At 46.9% G+C, this 17832-nt stretch overlaps 1 protein-coding gene across 2 annotated transcripts; it reads right to left on the minus strand.

Moving 5' to 3' along the window:
* Nucleotides 1-279: 279 nt before the first annotated feature.
* On the minus strand, nt 280-17734 carry LOC129342229 (interleukin-1 receptor antagonist protein-like). 2 transcript variants are annotated; one of them, XM_054997888.1, is made up of 5 exons: nt 17665-17734; nt 8438-8492; nt 7474-7562; nt 6418-6542; nt 280-4904 (listed from the first exon to the last, which is right to left on the minus strand). In XM_054997888.1, exons 2-5 carry the CDS (start codon nt 8452-8454, stop codon nt 4692-4694), a joined length of 444 nt encoding a protein of 147 aa, XP_054853863.1. In that variant the 5' UTR covers nt 8455-8492; nt 17665-17734; the 3' UTR covers nt 280-4691. The 2 variants fall into 2 exon arrangements, with proteins under 2 accessions (XP_054853863.1, XP_054853862.1); XM_054997887.1 differs by lacking the exon at nt 17665-17734 and adding an exon at nt 9152-9197.
* Between the last annotated feature and the right edge of the window lie 98 nt (nt 17735-17832).

Below are 17832 nucleotides of genomic sequence, written 5' to 3' on the forward strand. Positions count from 1 at the left end.
TGGATCTGAACCAACACATGTCCTCTTGTAGGGGGCAGTCTCTGGAGTTCAGGGCTGTGTGATTTGGGGTGATCCAAAGATTATTCGGGGGTGCAGAGGGCTCTTATGGTTCCCAGTTCCTTATTCACAGCAATGTCTAACGCAAGGTTCTGGGAGAAAGGTGAAACAGTAGGCCTCAGCTCCAGAAGTAGAGACTGGATCAGAACCAGCACACATCCTTTTTTTTTTTTGTAATATTTTTTATTTTTCAATATCTAACATACAATTACTACATACATACATACCCTACAAAACAGTAACTACAAAAGACTACAATAACACAAGGGATGGGAAAAAAGAGAGAAAAAAGAGAGAGGGAGGGAAGGGTGGAAAGAAGGGGAAGGTGCCCTACAAACACTAAACACTACATTTCTGTTTTCCCTTCATACTGTCATTATTCAAAAGTTAAAGCTTTATATTATATTGATGGAGTGGTTGACCTTACTAAATGCAAATTACAATTTAATTTCAAGTTAAATTTTTCTTCCCCTCCTGGGTCCCGGACGCAATTCTCTCTGAGCAGCTGCAGCCGCAGTGCTCATTTCCTCCCCCTCCCCCTCAGACTTCTCCTTTTCGTCTTGCTTGGTGCACTGGAATTCTGGGTTCCTGTCCTCAAAATCCCTTAGTTGATCTTCTGATAATATCTTAAAGGCTTGATCTTTATGGCTGAACCAGATTCCTTCCGGGAATAACCATTTGTACTTTATTCCACGTTCTCTCAGAAGAGCTGCGAACTTTTTATACTTAAAACGTCTTTTCCGAACTAGAAATGGGACGTCTTTCAATATCTTAATTTTGTTGCCCAAGAAGTCCAAATCCACATTGTATGAATTGTATAGGATAGTGTCCCGGATCCTCTTAGATGAAAAATCGATGATGATCTCGCGCGGCAACTGACGCTTCATTGCATATTTTGAAGTAGCCCGACGGGCTTCCAAAATGGCGCTTTTTACTTCTTCTTTAGTTGCCCTCACGGGTGTTGCCAATAGTTCCGAGACAAGACCCCGTAAATCCTCGTTTTCCTCCTCTTTCACATTCTGGAGGCGCAAAATTGTCTGTGTTCGTTCCACTTGTAGCCCGATCAACTGATTCTCCACCAGTTTAAGCTCTTTATTCGTAGCCTTCACGAGTGACGCACTTTCCCGAGCAGACTTCTCTGCCCCCCCGCTGCTTCTTTGATGGTTTTCACTTCGCTCTCAATTAAGCCCACCCTTTGATCTGTTTCATTCAGCTTGTCAACAAAGGGTTTTATAGCTTCACCAACCGCCCTCCGTACTATTTCCTCCAGCGATTCTCCCTTTAAGGCAGCCGAAACTGACTTGCCAAGGGCAGGACTTTGTTTTTTTGTTGCAATTTGGGGGGGGGGGGCGCCAACCAAATTTTGAAACTCAGCAAAGGGGAAGAGTGAGCCTTCTTAGCTTCAGATCTCACCTCTCCTTCACGTACGCTTGTAATAACAGAAGGAATTCGCTTACTTGTAGGCTCTCGCCTAGTTCTGCTCTTTGCCGTTTCTCATGGCCCGGCAGCACTCGAGGCGCCGCGCACGTCCACCGGCCTCCGTAGGGACAAACGGGCAATTAACCCCCCGCATTGATTCCGGGGGGCTCTTCCCGCAGCGTCCTGGACCCAGCCTCCCTCACTGGGAGTTTTGGGGGCTAATCGTGCTCGGCCGCTTCCTCTCGAGCCAGCGAAGAGGAGCGTCCGACATGGCTGAGAAAACGAAACCGAATCCCAGAACCAGCACACATCCTCTTGTAGGGGACAGTCACTTAAGTTCAGGGCTGTGTGATTTCGGGTGATCCAAAAATTATTTGGTGGTGCAGAGGCCTCTTGGATTTCCCATCTCCTTATTCACAGCAATGTCTAATACAAGGTTCTGCGAGAAAGATGAAATAGGGGTCCTCAGCTCCGGAAATAGAGACTGGATCAGTACCAGCACATGTCCTCTTTTAGGGGACAGTCTCTGGAGTTCAGGGCTGTGTGATTTGGGGTGATCCAAAGTTTTTTTCTGCTGCAGCTGTTGCCCCTTTCTTCTTACTGAATTGTTCTGAGTGCACCCTATTTTGAAGCTGTTAACTCAACATCTGGGTTTTGCAGGATGACTCCGTATAGGTCCACTTAGAGGGCTGAGTCTGCTGAATCTGGAGATGTATAATATGTGCCCCTGCAAACTTCATTTTAGGGTTCAGAGCTTTTCAATTTCCCCACAATATTTTTCTTTGGTTTTGCGAATAAGGAACTAGGAACTGCCAATAAGGAACTGGGAAAAAGCAAATGCAGTACACAGCACAACAGCTCATCCTGCATCAGGTTGTCAAAAATAGTAACAGTGCCCCAAGGATGCATCCACTTTTTGTTGAGTCTAGCTTTAAAAAAAACACACACACACTTGTCCAGTGCTATCAGACTCCAAAATCAAACTGCAAACATTCCTTTTTGTCTGTCCCTCAGTCTAGGGAGTATTACACTCCAAAGAATAGGGCTGTCAAGAAACTTCTGCTTTTTTCTTAATCAGGGAAAGGCACGTTCATAACACTGGCAATATTGCTGCCTTCTTGTTTGTGAATTCTGAGGGGAAAGTGGCATTCCTGGGAAATCTAAGTCCTTCTTCCAGACCTCCCACCCCCATTAGTGGAAATCCATTAGAAACAGCTTGTTGCGCCCTTGAATTAAAATTATTTGTGCAGGATAAAATGGACTTATGGGTGAACTATATGGGAATTCTGACTAGTAATACAGTCCATTGTGAGAAAAAATACAACGAGCTCTAGAAAGGGGAGGGTGGGCAGGCGAACATTCCCCCCTCCTCCATCACTGATCCTGGCCAGATGAAGGCAGTGGGGGCGGGCATGGCCACCACCTCTGCACCTGATCCCAGCCGAGTGAAGGGGGTGCGGGCATTGCCACTTGCTCTGTGCCTGATGCTGATCCCAGCTGGGTGAAGGCGGGGGGTGAGCATTGCCACCTGCTCCCCTCCTGATCCCACCTGGGTGAATGGGGGGACATTGCTACCTGCTCCACTCTTGATCCCAGCTGGGTGAATGAGGGGGGGGCATTGCTACCTGCTCCGCTCCTGATCCCAGCTGGGTGAATGCAGGGGGGCATTGCCACCTGCACCGCTCCTGTTCTCAGCTGGGTGAAGGCAGGGGGCGGGCATTGCCACCTGCTCCATGCCTAATCTCGGCCTGGGCTTCCCACCACAGCACGCTCTCTGGAGGTCTGGCTGCCTCAGCTGGGCTTCCCTCCACAGCAGTGCCCTCTGGAGGCACACCAGAATAGGAAGTGAGTTGTCTTGAATACGCTTAGCCTTTTATACAGAAGGATTTTAAACTTCTGTTTCCCATGGGAAGAAGCAACCACTGATCACATATTTTCTTTGCCCCCTGGTCAGCATAGCATTTATCTGAAACGCTTTCCTGAAATCTAGCACTGAAGTAAATTCCTTGTGACTTAAGCCAACAGAGACCCTAAAAATAGTCTGCCCTACATCTCTCCTCTCAGAGTTAAGACTGTGGAAGTATCAATGCCTTTTTATCTTACCCTCCCATCAAGCTCAGGATGATATAAATGGCTCTCCCTCCCCGATTTTAGCCACACAACAACCCTGTGAGGTAGGTTAAGAGAACAAAGTGTAACTGTTCCAAGGTCACCCAATGTGCTTCATGGCAGTTTGGGGATTTGAACCGAGGTCCTGCACATTCTAGTCTGATACTGTAAACATTACATTATGTGGCCATGAAAAATTTAGCCTTTTTCAAGCAAATTTGATTTTTTTAAAAAGTAACCTGAATTTTAGCTCTGGGTCAACTCCAGAGAAGCTTTGGTTGCACCATCTTTTCCTTCAGTGACTCAGTCTTAGACTCCTGACAGTTCTTAGAGGGCACATTACAGCTGATGGGTGAACCAAGAGAAAAGAACACCAGCTTTGAGGAGGAATGGGCACCAGGAGTTTGTATCATGGTCCAAATGGCTCCTGCTTGGTTGTTTTCTGGCTTGGGTCCCACTTCACTTCAGACATGCAAGGAAGAGGAGCAACAGATTTTGGCTTTAAATAATGGGGTTTGGGATCAGGTAGGTACCTTTTTTTCGTGGGCCCACTGTTGGCTCATGCTGCGGTGGTTAAAACCAAAACAATCAACAAATGAGAATGATTTTGCAACAATTGTACCCATAACCCCCAGATTTGTAGAAAAAGTTATTTCAGATATTTTTGTTGATATTTTCGAAATAAAAAGAACAATATAATCAAATACAAATCTGTAAATCCATCAATGTTTAAAGGCTACCAACGGCTAGCGGCCTCCTTGTTCCAAGGCATTCTACTTCAAAGGCCAGGAGCTGAGGACCAGTAATAGGGGAGGGCTGCCACCACACGGCTTGGTTGTGAGCTTCCTGGAGCTTCTGACTGGCCATCCTTAGAAACCAAATGTTGGATCCAGCAAGGCTCTTGCAATCTGCATGGAAAATACACCTGTTTGGCTGGGAGGGATTTCTGATGTTCCTCCATTCTCAGCCACCCCTAGAGCTGACCCAGCCAAGAACTGAAACTTCCAGGGAGAAGGTGGGGATGGCAGAGATACTGGCTGCTGGTGGGGAGCCCTGGGTGCAGGGATGCCCATACATTCGAGATCTTTATCGGAGAGCTCTCAGACTCAGCATGACTGAAAGTAAAAGTCAATGATATGAGATGATCCTGGGTTCTGAACAAGGCCAACAGGCTCATTGGATCTGGAGGAAGTGCAAAGGAACCAGCCTGGGTAAGCAGCAGACTCAAAGCGCCACATCCCGTTCTTGTAAGTCCGGAAGAAAGTAAAGCGGGTAGAATCCTCCTTGTTGTCTTTGTATAGGTCTGAGATGCTGACGCTCTGAAAAGAAGGGAAAGGCAGCTTAGGCAAGGAGGGAGGAGGAAGATAATCCAGTATGGAAAAGAACAGCCCTCTGCTGGCTTCCTGGGGGGCAAGAAGATGCCTGGCCTGACTTCACTTTGGCCCTAGAGAGAGACAGAATTCCCAAAGAAGCCAGGCAAAGAACCTGGGCCAGCAGTGTCAGATTCCCCTGACACAGGATACTAGGAGCCTTCCTCGAGTCCTTGCAGGTCTGACTCCCTTTTCATCTGAGGCGGAGCTACATGGCATGGGGCGTGGGGAGAGATGATCTCAGGGGATTCTTCCATTGGGTGGTTTCCCAGAGTTGGACCCTGGGGAAGGTGGGTTTTGGGGAGGACAGAGACCTCAGTGGGCTCTGCCCATAAAGTCCACTATCAAAAGCTGCCATTTTCTCCAGGGAAACTGATCTCTGTAGCCTGGAGGTCAGTTGTATTTCCTGGAGATCTCCAGACTCCACCAGGCTGACAACCCAAGTAGTTTCTCACAACATTCTCCCACTAGTGGAGGAGACTGAGGAGAAGAAATAAATCACTGGAGGGGCTGGGATGGGTTAAAATAAAACAAGTAAATTTAGTGGGCATGCACTGACAGTTTGAGAAGGAGAGGCCCACTTCCTTTGTGCCAATGTGCCCAAAACTTCCACTGCAATTCTCAGGGCCAACCTAGACGAAAAACTAGGAGAGCCATGAATAGAGGTAGGGCCGTAGGAGCTGGAAAAGACATTGTGTGGGGTCCTGGGCAGCTGAGTTCAGTAGTCCTGCCTGCAAAGGCTGAGACTGGCATGGGATGAAGGAGGCTTCCTAAGAGCTGGAGGTAACCTATGAGGGATTATCACCACATTACGCACATCTTCATTGATTCTTACTAGAGGCTTGCAACCAATGTTTGGACAGGTACATTCAAACATACAGCCCCCCCCCACTTACCCACATGTCAACCCCCCCCTCCAAACAATGATCTGAATGAGACTCTGTCCTGCATCTCTGGCCACCCACCCTCATGATGCCTACTCAGTCACTTGCTTTTCTCTCTTTCTTGCTTTCTCGCCCATGTCCTCTCTGCCACTCTTCCACGTGTCCTTGTTTACCTTTAGTGGTATTTCGTTCTGTCCAGGATGGAAGAGCAAAGCACTGCTGTCCCTCTCCCCTTTTTTTGTTGCAAAGAAACCCTTTGTCATTTGTGTCACTGCGAGCTCAGCAAACAGCAAGTGGCCTCTCTGCAATGAGAGCTGCAAGTCTGGAAGGCTGGATGACTGGAGAAGGGGGCAGAGACACGGGCAGCTTTTCTTCCTTTTCCCTCCTGGACAGAGTGCAATGTTTGAACTCCATGGGACCAGGTGCACAGACATATGATTGGGCTACAAGCATCACACACAGTTTCCCTGTCTCTGGCTCCACCGTCCAAGACTGAGCCATGTGCGGTTCACAGAGTGACTTCAGTCCTGCCAGAAAAATATAGTACAAGATGGTGGTGATGAACTGAGCCTCCTTACCTCAAGCTGGAGCACAGGCTGGGTACTGAAGGAGCTGGCCAGGCACTGACTCCCGTCCTGAATGCTCAGGATGATGGGGAACCTCTCACGGTTAAAGTTACGGTTAGGAATCCAGTAAATCTTCTCTGGGATGGGGAGGGGAGAGAAGGAAAAGAGAGTCAGTCAGCATCCTGAGGATATGCCAGATGTAAAGACAGAGGCATGAAAGCATTCACAGAGGCCAAGCTGATGTGTGAGTAGAAAAAAAGAGAAGCAGGGTTTGGTCTCGGGTTGCCTCCTCCTGGGGCTGGAGAGCGGCTTCTGTGAGGGCTCCCAGTCTTACATCCCGTAGGTAACTTGCCGCTTCCAACTCAGGAGGCAATTTGAGAAAAGGAGAGAAGCTTAGGTGAGCTGGCAAATGTTCCCAATTTTTCCTCAGTTACTTTATGCTAACCGACGAAAACCAACCATGGAATGCCAGTGGGCCCAGGACAGGACTGGAAGCAGGGCAAAGAGGCAGAAAGCAGCAAGGAGGTGGGAGCTGAATTACTGAGGGGGGGTACTTCCTGCCCATTGGCATGGAGATACAACGAACTTTTGAGAGAGAGAGAAAGATCACCCCTCCATGCACGAACTAGTTTCCATGGTGGCAGACCCTTTTCCTTCGGCCATGGCTCATTGCAGGATCCAGCTACCACTGGCTTGTCTGAAAAAAGGTTTACGACAAAAATAATTGCTGCCAGAGGAGGACCTGCAGCCCCCATGCGTGTTCTGTGGTAGGCACAAGAATCAACAGGGCAGCATCAATGAAGAAGGAAAAAAAATGGCCATGCGAACAATTGTACAAAGATGTACAGTCCTCTTAAGATGTCTTCCATGCTCAGCATCGGACCCAACTCCTGGCTGCTATTACTGCTGTGTAGGAGGAAGGCACAGGAGGAAGCTTTTCCTACACTGCTGTGTAGGAGGAAGGCAACCACAACCTCCACAGTCTGAATGAGATCCATCCCACAGAGATTTCTTGTCCCTTCTGTTTATCAACAAGAAAGTAAGATGCTGTACAGAGCACAGACTCACCTTCCAGGGCAGAATTGGGACCTTGTAAGTATCCAGCTACCAGCTCATCATTCTGTAGGTAAAGGGATTTTTGATTGACATCCCAAATTCTGAAACATCAAAGCTTGAGTTAAAAATGGGGGGGGGGGGAATCTCCTGAGCTGTCATCAGCTTTAAATTTGCCAGCATTATTCAGATATAAACACTCCTTTCCCTCACACAAGCATACAAGGAGGACGTGCCTGTGTCTTGTACTTGATCAATCAATATGCAGATTTTACAGGCGCCATCTGCCACTTACAATTTCAACATTGTGAGTACCAAATCTACACCAAGTCTAACAAGGCAGCTCAGGGGTCAAGTACAACTTTGCATGTAGAAGATTCTTGCTTCAATCTCTTGCATCTCTACTTTTTTCAAAAGAATCCTTGGTAGCATCTATTGGAAAATACCCCTTTGTCTTCCCCCAATTTTACTGGCATCTTTACAATCTAACAACATCACATTCACCAGAGCAAAAAGCCAAACTGCTGTGAACAAGAACATGATTATTCTTAATGGATATAAAATACTCTTTGAAGCACTTGGCTGTTGTCCATCCACCTTTCTGAAGGGCCCCCTTTTGATGTATCCTCACTGGCTCTGATAATATTTATTTATTAAGACCGGAAGCTTGACTGGTCTGAAGAACTCAGAGTGGATGATGACATCATACTGCAAAACACGGCTCATCAATGAAGGTTTGGCTCATCTGTCAAATACTCAAGGTTTGAACTTCAGTGTTTGTCATTTTGGTATTCATTTCCTGGAGGCTAAATCCCCAGGACAGAGAAGATCATGTGGGCAGAATGATTTTCGCCCAACCCAATTATCACCTGCAAAAGAGCATGTTTTTGTCTCGGAAGAATCATCAGCTTCTCAGTTTTATCTCCCCCTGTGATGCTATGCTACACAAACAGTTTGCAAGGTAACCAGCAATACTTACCGGGACCTGAAGACCATTGCTTGGGCGCCTGGCACTGCACAGACCTTATCTCCATCTAAACAGAAAACAGAAATGAGGAAGAGGACGACGTTACTCAGTGGGGATTTGTGAGACTTCATGATGAATAAGGGTGGATCAGGCAGCTCTCCTTTCTCAGCATGGCCCTGTCTTTTTATAGATCAGCCACATGATTGGAATGTACATCATTACCAAGCACAGTTATTAATTCCGTGGCTGTGATACAAGCTCCAAAATTTCCAATTGCTCCTTTACGTGTTGCAATCTGTGTCGCAACTTTAGATGTTGAAACTTCCCCAAAAGGACAGCTTACGTTCCTGTGGCTGCATGCAGACAAGGGAACCTCAAAAGGCAAGCATAGTTAACAACAAAATATCAATTCTAGCCAGGGAGGATAGAATTTCTAAAGACTAGACGCTTCCCTTGTAAAAGGTAAGTAGAGACCCAATCACTGGACAGGTGCCGTAGCCTGAAACTCTTTCTAGCAGTGTAAAACAATGACCTTCAGTGTAACCGCTGATCTGTTTTCCCACTGGAAGCTTCAACCTTCTACCTCAGCTACCAGGAAGAGTTTCCAAACCATCTGGTTGTGGCACTACCATTTACACGATGGAGTGAGCAGATTCACAACAAAAAGGATTTAGATAAGCAAAGTTAAAAGAACTGAGCTGTGGTTTCCCAACAGCAACATCCTACCCATACTAGCTGGCAGCTCCTGTCTGCAAGTCACATATTGTTCCGATTCTTCAACTCGGACTAGATGGTCTGTGAGCCTCACCCGGCTATTTATGGCGCAACCTGAACAGTTAAGGGAGGAGCTGCCAAACCTAGGAGGGTTTGTCAATAGAACGCATCATTACAAAAGAGGCAAAGAATGTTTTGGGGAGAGAGTTCCCCAACATTCTTCCAAAAGTTCTTCCCTACCACCCAGAAGTGAGGTCAATGGGAAGGCCTGTCGAGGTCTCTTTAGCAATGCCAAAGCACCCCCAAAAGGCCAAATGTTCAGCCCCACAGCTGGGTATGTGGTGATTTCACAAAACAGAAAGAGCTCAAGCTCAGAAACAGAGTGTGCACTTGGCATGGAAAGGCACCTGGCTCAGCACCATGGCTGAGAAGACCCTTTCTTGGATTGCCAACATCTAGTCTCACATAATGCAGCACCTGAAGCAGGACCTCCAAAGATGACCAGAGGGGTTGGGTAGGTTCATATGAGAGTAGGAGATCCTTAAGGTATGCTGGCCACAGGCCATATAAGCTTTAAAGGTCAATACCAGCACCTTTAATTGGGCCTGGAAGCAAATTGGATGGAAGCAAATTGAACACGCCCCAGCCACGGACAGCCTAGGCAAGCCATATCTCATCAGATCTCATAAGCTAAGCAGGGTTGGCTTTTGTTAGTAATTAGATGAGGGATCTCCAATGAAGACCAGGTTGCAGAGGCAGACAATGGCAAACGATCTCTGTGTTAGTCTCTTGCTTCGAAAACCTCAGCAGGTGTTGCCATAAGTCAGCTAGGACTTGAAGGCATTTTCCACCACCAAATTGTACATGGAACTAGACTGGAGTGATACAGTCCCTATGATCCACTTGAGTCAATATTCTGGCCACAGCATTCTGTACCAACTGTAACTTCTGGACAATCTTCAAGGGCAGCTCCTCATAGAGTGTGTTGCAGTAATCTAATCTAGATGTTATCAGAGCATGCACCACAGTGGCAAGATCTTTCCCACCCAGGAAGGGTTGCAGCTGGCTCACCAGCCAAAACCGGAGAAAGGCACCCCTGGCCACTGCTGCCATCCAACAGATAGTGTGGGTCCAGCAACACCCACAAGATAGGAACCTGCTCTTTTGGGGGAGTGCAACCCCATCCAGAACAGGAGACACCCCAGTTTCCGAGTCAGATCTTCTCTCCACCAGTAGCATTAGGGCTGCCAGTCCCTAGCCCCTAGCCCCTGACCCCACCTCTGCTCACCTAGCCAGGGGGACACCTGGAGGGGAGGCATGTGCATGAAGTGTAAGCTACAAGTCACGCTGGGGGGCAATTTTTAGCGAATCTCCCTCTGATGCAACTCGTAGCTTCCATGTCATGCCACTGTGATGGGTTGGCATGGGATGTAAATATCTGCTGCCCCCTGCCCCTCCTCCCACCCCCTTCCAGTTTCACCCCTGGAGAATGTGGCAACCCAAAGTAGCACCTTTGCAAGGTCAGAACTAAGTTTCTGCTTGTTAGCCCCCATCCATCCATCCCAAAATTGTCTCCAAGCACCCCTTCAGAGTTTCCACAGCCTCCTTGGGATCTGCTGGAAGTGCAAAATAGAGCTGAGGGTCATCTGCATATTGGTGGCAATTCCGCCCCGACCCCTGGATAACTTCTCCCACTGGCTTCATGTACAAATTAAAAACACGGGGGACAAGATGGAACCTTGTAGATTAGATGGTAGACCAGTGAACCAATGGTGTGACTTGGCGGAAGGCAACTTAAGACTTAAGATGTGATCTCGAGTGCCAAACTCGGTGTGACTGTTTGAAAGATGCAGATGTGTAATCTTGCTGGCTGCAGTCAAGTGAGGGCAATGCCTGAAAGGTCAGGATTTCAGTATCATGCACAACTGCTTGCTGCTCCTTTTGGCCAGCAGAAGCAGCAGAGCAGCACAATCCTAAGGAGATATACACCCTTCTAATCCTCTTGATTTCAACAGACACAGAAATGTATGCCTTTTCTTAGGATTGCAATGTACATAGAATACATTTTACAAACAAGCACATTTGTACATTCCCCCTCATAATATAATATTTACTGAATTCCTTGGCACCAAACTTGAATTCCATTTTTATCACAGAGAACTCATAGCTCTGCCTATACTCCTCAGAGAATCAGACCCAAGGCCCCAAACAAGCACATTCTTGGCGTTGATTATACCTTAAGTGTTGGGATCAACATAGCACACAAGCCGATTTCTCCCATATTTCAAGATCTCAGAGAAAGAGCATCATCTTAATAACAGAACCTTTCTTCCGAGCTTTGATGAAGATGGCCCTCTGAAAAGCCCTTCCCATTATGGGAAATCCCCTGCTCTAAAATCCCCTGCTCTAAAACTGAGCACTTTCAGACATCTTGTAAACCAGACCTTCATGGATCAAAGTCAAGAGCAAGGAGAGTCCTTGGGCTTTTATTTTATTTTAGTGTCATCAAACGTATTTTTTTCAGGGTTTTTCACCCAATTTGCATAGCGATCCACCAAATGTGAGTAAATCAACATAAAAACATTTGTTTAGGAGAAAAGCTCATTTCGCTTTTCAAGGTCATCCTCAGCCAACTTGCTGCTGTGCTTTGACGATGTTCGGACAGACATATGTGGTGGGAAAACACTTGAAGGCTTCCTGCAGCAACAGGGGACATGCCTGTTAGTTGTTTGCCAAAACAGTCTCCAAGTATTTTCACTGCCTCTCCATAGCATTAAAAGATGTACAAAGTGTGGTGGCACAACCTATGGGAAGAAGTGGCTGCTGTGAGTTTCTCAGCTCTTTGACCCATTTAACTGTAGGTTTCTACAGGCTGTGATTGATGTCAAAGCTGGGCAGGCTTACAACGAATGGCAAACTGCTGAATCATAGGTGGAGATGTAGGTACAGTGTGAAATGAAAGCCAAACTCTCCTGCAAAATGCCCCACCCTCCTCTTTTCTGAATATCAGGACTTCCCAGGCCATCAAATAAAAGTGTATTTACCCTGTTCAGCCAAAAAGGAAGCTGCAATGTTGAAAGCAGAGAAACTTGAAATTGCCTCATTCTGTCAGCGTATAGGATGTCTAATCTGAGACGTTCTTATGGACCTGCGCAATGCAGGGATTGAAACACAAGGTGGGGGGATGCATCCATTTCCTGGCAGAAGGCTTGTTTGTTTTCAGGCATCTAAACATCCTCTGCACACAAACTGAAAAAGAAGGCTACATGACGCAAGTTCATCTTTGGAAATGTCACCCTCAGCTCACAGCAGGAGCGCATGAGATACCAACAAGATACCATAAAGGACAGTTCCTGTAATTTGCCTTAGTTAATGCATCTTGCATGGAAAAAAATACACAATGGTAAAAACCAAGAGATTGGTGCTATCATGCTTTCAAGCTGTCCCACATAACCTGGCCAGACAGTGCTGAAATCTCATCAAGGAGACCCATTTATTCCAGAACCTCACACAACTTCCTAAGATCAGACAAAGACAACGGACACCACCAGAAATACATGTATCTTCTTCAAAGCTCCCCCCAATTTCTTTATATAGTTGAATTTGTATCTCTAGGGCTTTGCTAATTTTTTTCACGGTCCTTGCGAATAATGTAGGGACTATGAATGTGAAAAGTATCCTATGTATTGCTGCTGCTAAGCAATGCAGTTTTTCTTCCTAAACGTGTCCCCGCTTTGTGTGCTTGTTTTACATGAAGGCTTAGGGGTTTTTTAAAAGAGACATTTCCCATCAAAGGCAGCAGGACTCATCAAACCCTTAGTCCATAAAAGACAGAAGTGCTTGAATGAGAGTTCCTTTCATCTGCAGACCAGATTTCCTGGTTATTTTTGGCATTGTGATCTTGACAGAATGGTCAAGCTGGCAGTTGCTCAGAAGACAGAATCATACAGGAGGAAAACATGCGGTTTGCTCATTTGCATGTTCCTAGGCTCAGCTTCACTAAAGGAAGGAGATTAAAACTTGTGCCAAAAGCACAAACCAGTGGAAAAAGCTAGGTGCTATTGGAACAAGAATGAGCATTTCTGTATTTCTGTGTTTTAAATGATTTCACAGAATTATCTTCCAGTTCTGACAGCAGCTCAGTTAAGTAGACCAGAATGAAATGAAAGATTTGTGTCACACAGCTCTCCTGAGAGGTATTTCCAGGCAAAGGGGGCAGCAAGGGTGATTCACCTAAGGGAGAAGAGCTTCAGATGGTGGCACTGGAGGTAACCCTTCTTGGTCAGCGATGTACTGGGATACAAGAGTGGAGAGATGAGAGGGGAGGGGAACAAAGCCATAGAAGGCTTTGAATGGAAGAATAAGGTATCAGGAGTGGACAGAATGAGAGCATAGAGATTTTAAGATTTAACATGGTCAGAACAATGAAATGGATAATTTTAGCAGCAGAGAACTGGATGCAACAACAGAAAACCAGGGGAGGAAACTGCAGTAGTCAAGGTGAGAAATTTATGAACCAATTTTTCTGAGGGGCAGAAAGAATCTCTTCAAAAAGTAAAACAACAGAGACCATGTGTGAAGCCACAGCTCTCACATCTAACACCAGCTTCCTAACCACTGGGCTGAGAGGATAAGTTCAAAGGAGGCAAAGCAGCAGGCATTAAGTATTCCATTGCAGCCTTGACATCACCAGCAGCCCATGGGACCAGACAAGGATCAGTGGAAAGGCACTGAGATAGCACGGCCAGGATTCCTAGTTTGATCCCCACAAGGAGAGGCAAGAGGCAGGCAAAAGCCCAGGAGCTGACATTGTGCCCTTGCAAAGTGCAAAAGGAGGGATGGGTTGGCCCAGTCATTGGGGGGGGGGGCGGGTTCCATCATTTTGGCCAGGACACTATTCCATAACTCCTCTATGCTGCACCCATGGCAGCAGCTCCCTTGCACCAACCCTGAGTCTCCTGCGCCTACACCACCAAGCTGCATGGCTTCTCAGATGCCAGTAGTGCTGTGGGAGGGACCCAAAGACCATCCCTCCATGCTAGACCAACCACCAGCCTGTTCCCCATGTAAGATGCACACAGAAACCAGTAGAGAGTGAGTGAGTGTGGGAAGGGGCTGAGGACCAATATGTGGGGTCAGCCTTCACTGTTTTGCAGCTGTGATTTGCAGCTGAACCAAACAACGGCACCAGAAAGACCATTGACAGCAATCATAGCATTGGAATCCTGATGTCAGAACCCACCCTATGAAGGGGTAGCCCTAAGGGGAAGTCACAGAAGGGGGGGGGGGAGTATGGAGCTAGATTCATCCAGTCACAAACAAACAGACAAGGATTGAACAACTCAGACTTTACTGAACAGCAAATCATGAAGAGATCTGATGAATTGGGTCGCCAACTCCCTCTACTGCCCAAGGCAGGATGCTGCTGGAGCTGGGTTAGAACAGACCACTGAGCAGAGGGGCAGGGACTCCACTGGCCGTGCTCCTAAGTCTCCCAGCTGAATCTCCACCTGCATAGATGCTAAACAAAAACATAAGCAGTGATGGCAAACAGCACAGATGCCGTGCTGGCCACTGCCGTGCCTGCAGGGTCTACAGTTCCACCCCCATGTGCAGGCTCCATTTGTCAGGGAACTCCCCACCAGGTGCTTGCTGTTGCCATCCAAATGACATTTGCCAAACCCTTGAGGAAGCACTCTGCCACTGCAACTGATCGATTCAGTGCTGCTGTGGCATAGGGGTCCAGCCCTAGAAGGCAATGGGTTTCAGGGTTGCTTGGCCAGCTGACGCACACAACTCAGTGGGGCACCTTCCAGGCATCACAAAACAAAGTTGTGCCTTGTTCTCCACGTGGGGGGAGGGGTAAGCTGGCAAAGGAATGTGCTAAAAGCCCAATAGTGGGCTGCCAACAGCTCTGCCCCCCCCCCGGGTCACAGGCAGCACTCCCACATACTGTCCCTGGGATCATGCTGAGTTGCACGACAAGGGGCGTGGTGCCTGGTGGGTCTGGCTCAGGTCACCCCCATATGCACACACCACAGGCCTTGATATTGGGAGCCAGCATTGTTGGGGCAGTGCCTGGGCTCATGTGAAGGGTACAGAGGAGACAAATGCAAACGCCTAGGCCAGGGCAGCTGGATCCCAGTATTAGTACAAAGTGCTCTCTCACCGGGGCTAAGGGTTGATTATGCGCTTCTCTTGCCACCTAAGTGCATGAACTCTAAGTGTGCCATGCCATGTACCCTACCTTCTGAACCATGGACATCCTGGCTGGGCTGTGAATGAGTACATGAGAGGGGGGTTGGCTGCTGCTGGGGAGGGCGTGGTTGCTTGCTGCTGTACTCAGCATCCTGTGCTCCACTGGGGCTTTGAGGTGGGGTCATGCCTGGTGGGGGGAGTGGCAGTTGGCTTTTTCTGTTATATGGGTGTCTATGGGCTACATTATGGTTTCCAATGGCATAATTTTCTGCCAGTTTTTTGGGAGGGCACATTCCTAGACCAGGTTGGCTTAGGGAGCTGACTAAAACCTGCCACACTCCTGGGTCTGTTCCTTTCTCTGCCAGGGCAGCAGTTTGTGCCAGCATTGCTTTGTGGTGTTGCCCCACCGGAACCTGGCTAGAGCACTCTACCGGCATCTCTCTTGAGATATGCCGGCTTAGCACCTAGTTGGCTCCCCGTGCACTCCCTCCCCCCACTAGGATTACATTGTTAATGTACAGGCAGCTTGGAAGGAATGAAAAAGTCGTTTGTGGAAAATAATGTTTCAGTCATGGTTGTTGTGGGTTTTCCGGGCTGTATTGCCGTGGTCTTGGCATTGTAGTTCCTGACGTTTCGCTAGCAGCTGTGGCTGGCATCTTCAGACGCCAACAGGGCACAGTATCTTATTCCAGGACACCAAAATACTGGACAACACTTCCAACTACTTTGTCAGACTGCACAGGGAAGCCATTGAAATTCACAAGCATAAGCAAAACTTCAACAGGAAAGAAGAAACCTTAAGAATGAACAGAGCATGGTTTCCAGTTCTGAAAAACACCAGGCTAACAAAACACTCTATACTCAACAATAGCCCTGCAGAGAAGATTAGCACATCAAGCCCCAATCCATATGCAAAAGAACCTCCTCAGGATACAGTGAAGCCTCCCGCCATTAGCATTCCACACCCTGGGAAACTCTTACAGGATGACTCAGCTCAACCCCACCCCTCCTGAGTAGATACAAATGACCTACATCTTTTCCACACTGTGACACTGAGAGATCTCTGTCTTTTGGTGCTACACCTCTGAAGATGCCAGCCACAGCTGCTAGCGAAACGTCAGGAACTACAATGCCAAGACCACGGCAATACAGCCCGGAAAACCCACAACAACCATCGTTCTCCGGCCGTGAAAGCCTTCAACAATACAATGTTTCAGTCAGTCATGAGAAATCCAAGTGGAAATATCAGATAGGCAACTGGAGCTACAGAATTAGATGAGGATAGAGATTAAGAGGCACACCTAGCTGCTATTGGCAGACAGGTGGTCTTGAAAGCAATATGATTTGATGAGATTCTCCAGGGACAGTATGTTGAGAGAAAATAGAACAAGGCCAAGGACAGACCTCTGGGGGCTCAAAAGGAGACAGGGAAAGTAAAACACGTATATCTGTCTGTGGAAACATTGCAAAAGTGATGACAGGAAAACAGAGAACCAGTTGGGGCAGAGTCATGGAACAAGGAGAGTCGAGCAAGGCTGTTTCCACACACAACTGTTTTACTTCACCAACAGAGGTGTATTTCTAGAACATCTACACAACATTGTCCTGAGGTTAATAAACAGCAGCTTATAATTGCTCTCTAACAAAGGGCTTAAGAACTGTCACTGGTTTGAACTTTATAGGCGAAATATACCATCCTAGATTCAGGAACCTTTCCACAGGAGATGACTTTTAGCCCTACTAATGCATTGTTCTTCTACTACCATCTGGAGGCTTTTAATACGGTTTTATGCAGGCATTCAGCTTCTGTATCCTGCAGGCAAAGGCAAAAATGGGAAGTGCGTTGCTAATCCCTGTGGCCTTTGTCACCCAGAAGCCAACCAATGGAGCTGCCTACTCACCTGTCTGTCGTCCCAGCCTGTGCACATCCAGTAAAACTGTATTAAATCACAGGATCTTTACTCAACTATAAATAATTAAAATGTTGCATTAGAAATATATCTGCTTTGGTTTAATATATAAGTACCTTCCCCAGTACAATTTTATAAATAACTACAAATTCATTATATGGTTTGTATTGTGCAAATTCAAACCACTGAGGAAGGTCTCCTGTCTGAAGTGCGTTGTTTTGGTTTACATATATTCTATCGGAAGATGCCTCTGAATATGTGACGTCCTTGTGAATAACTGCAGTTATTCAAAAAACTTCATACTAAGGGATGAAACGAAAGATGATACATTTTTAATGCACCTTTTTATTATTTATAATTGATTAAAGAGTCTGTGTTTTAATACAATTTTAGTGTTTGGTTATTGACCTTGATTACCTGCACACAAGGTCTTTCTTTTCTTTTTTCAACCTCTTTGGTTACCTAGTTCTTCTGCGCTGAAGTTTCTCTCCCCCTTTTCTCGTTTTTTGCAGCTTCGCATCAGTCCCCCAAAAACTTCCATAAGGAGCTTTCAGCCACATGAAAGCTACAAGCAAAATGAAGAAT

Source organism: Eublepharis macularius, chromosome 14 (assembly GCF_028583425.1).
Source record: "Eublepharis macularius isolate TG4126 chromosome 14, MPM_Emac_v1.0, whole genome shotgun sequence".
NCBI lineage: Eukaryota > Metazoa > Chordata > Lepidosauria > Squamata > Eublepharidae > Eublepharis > Eublepharis macularius.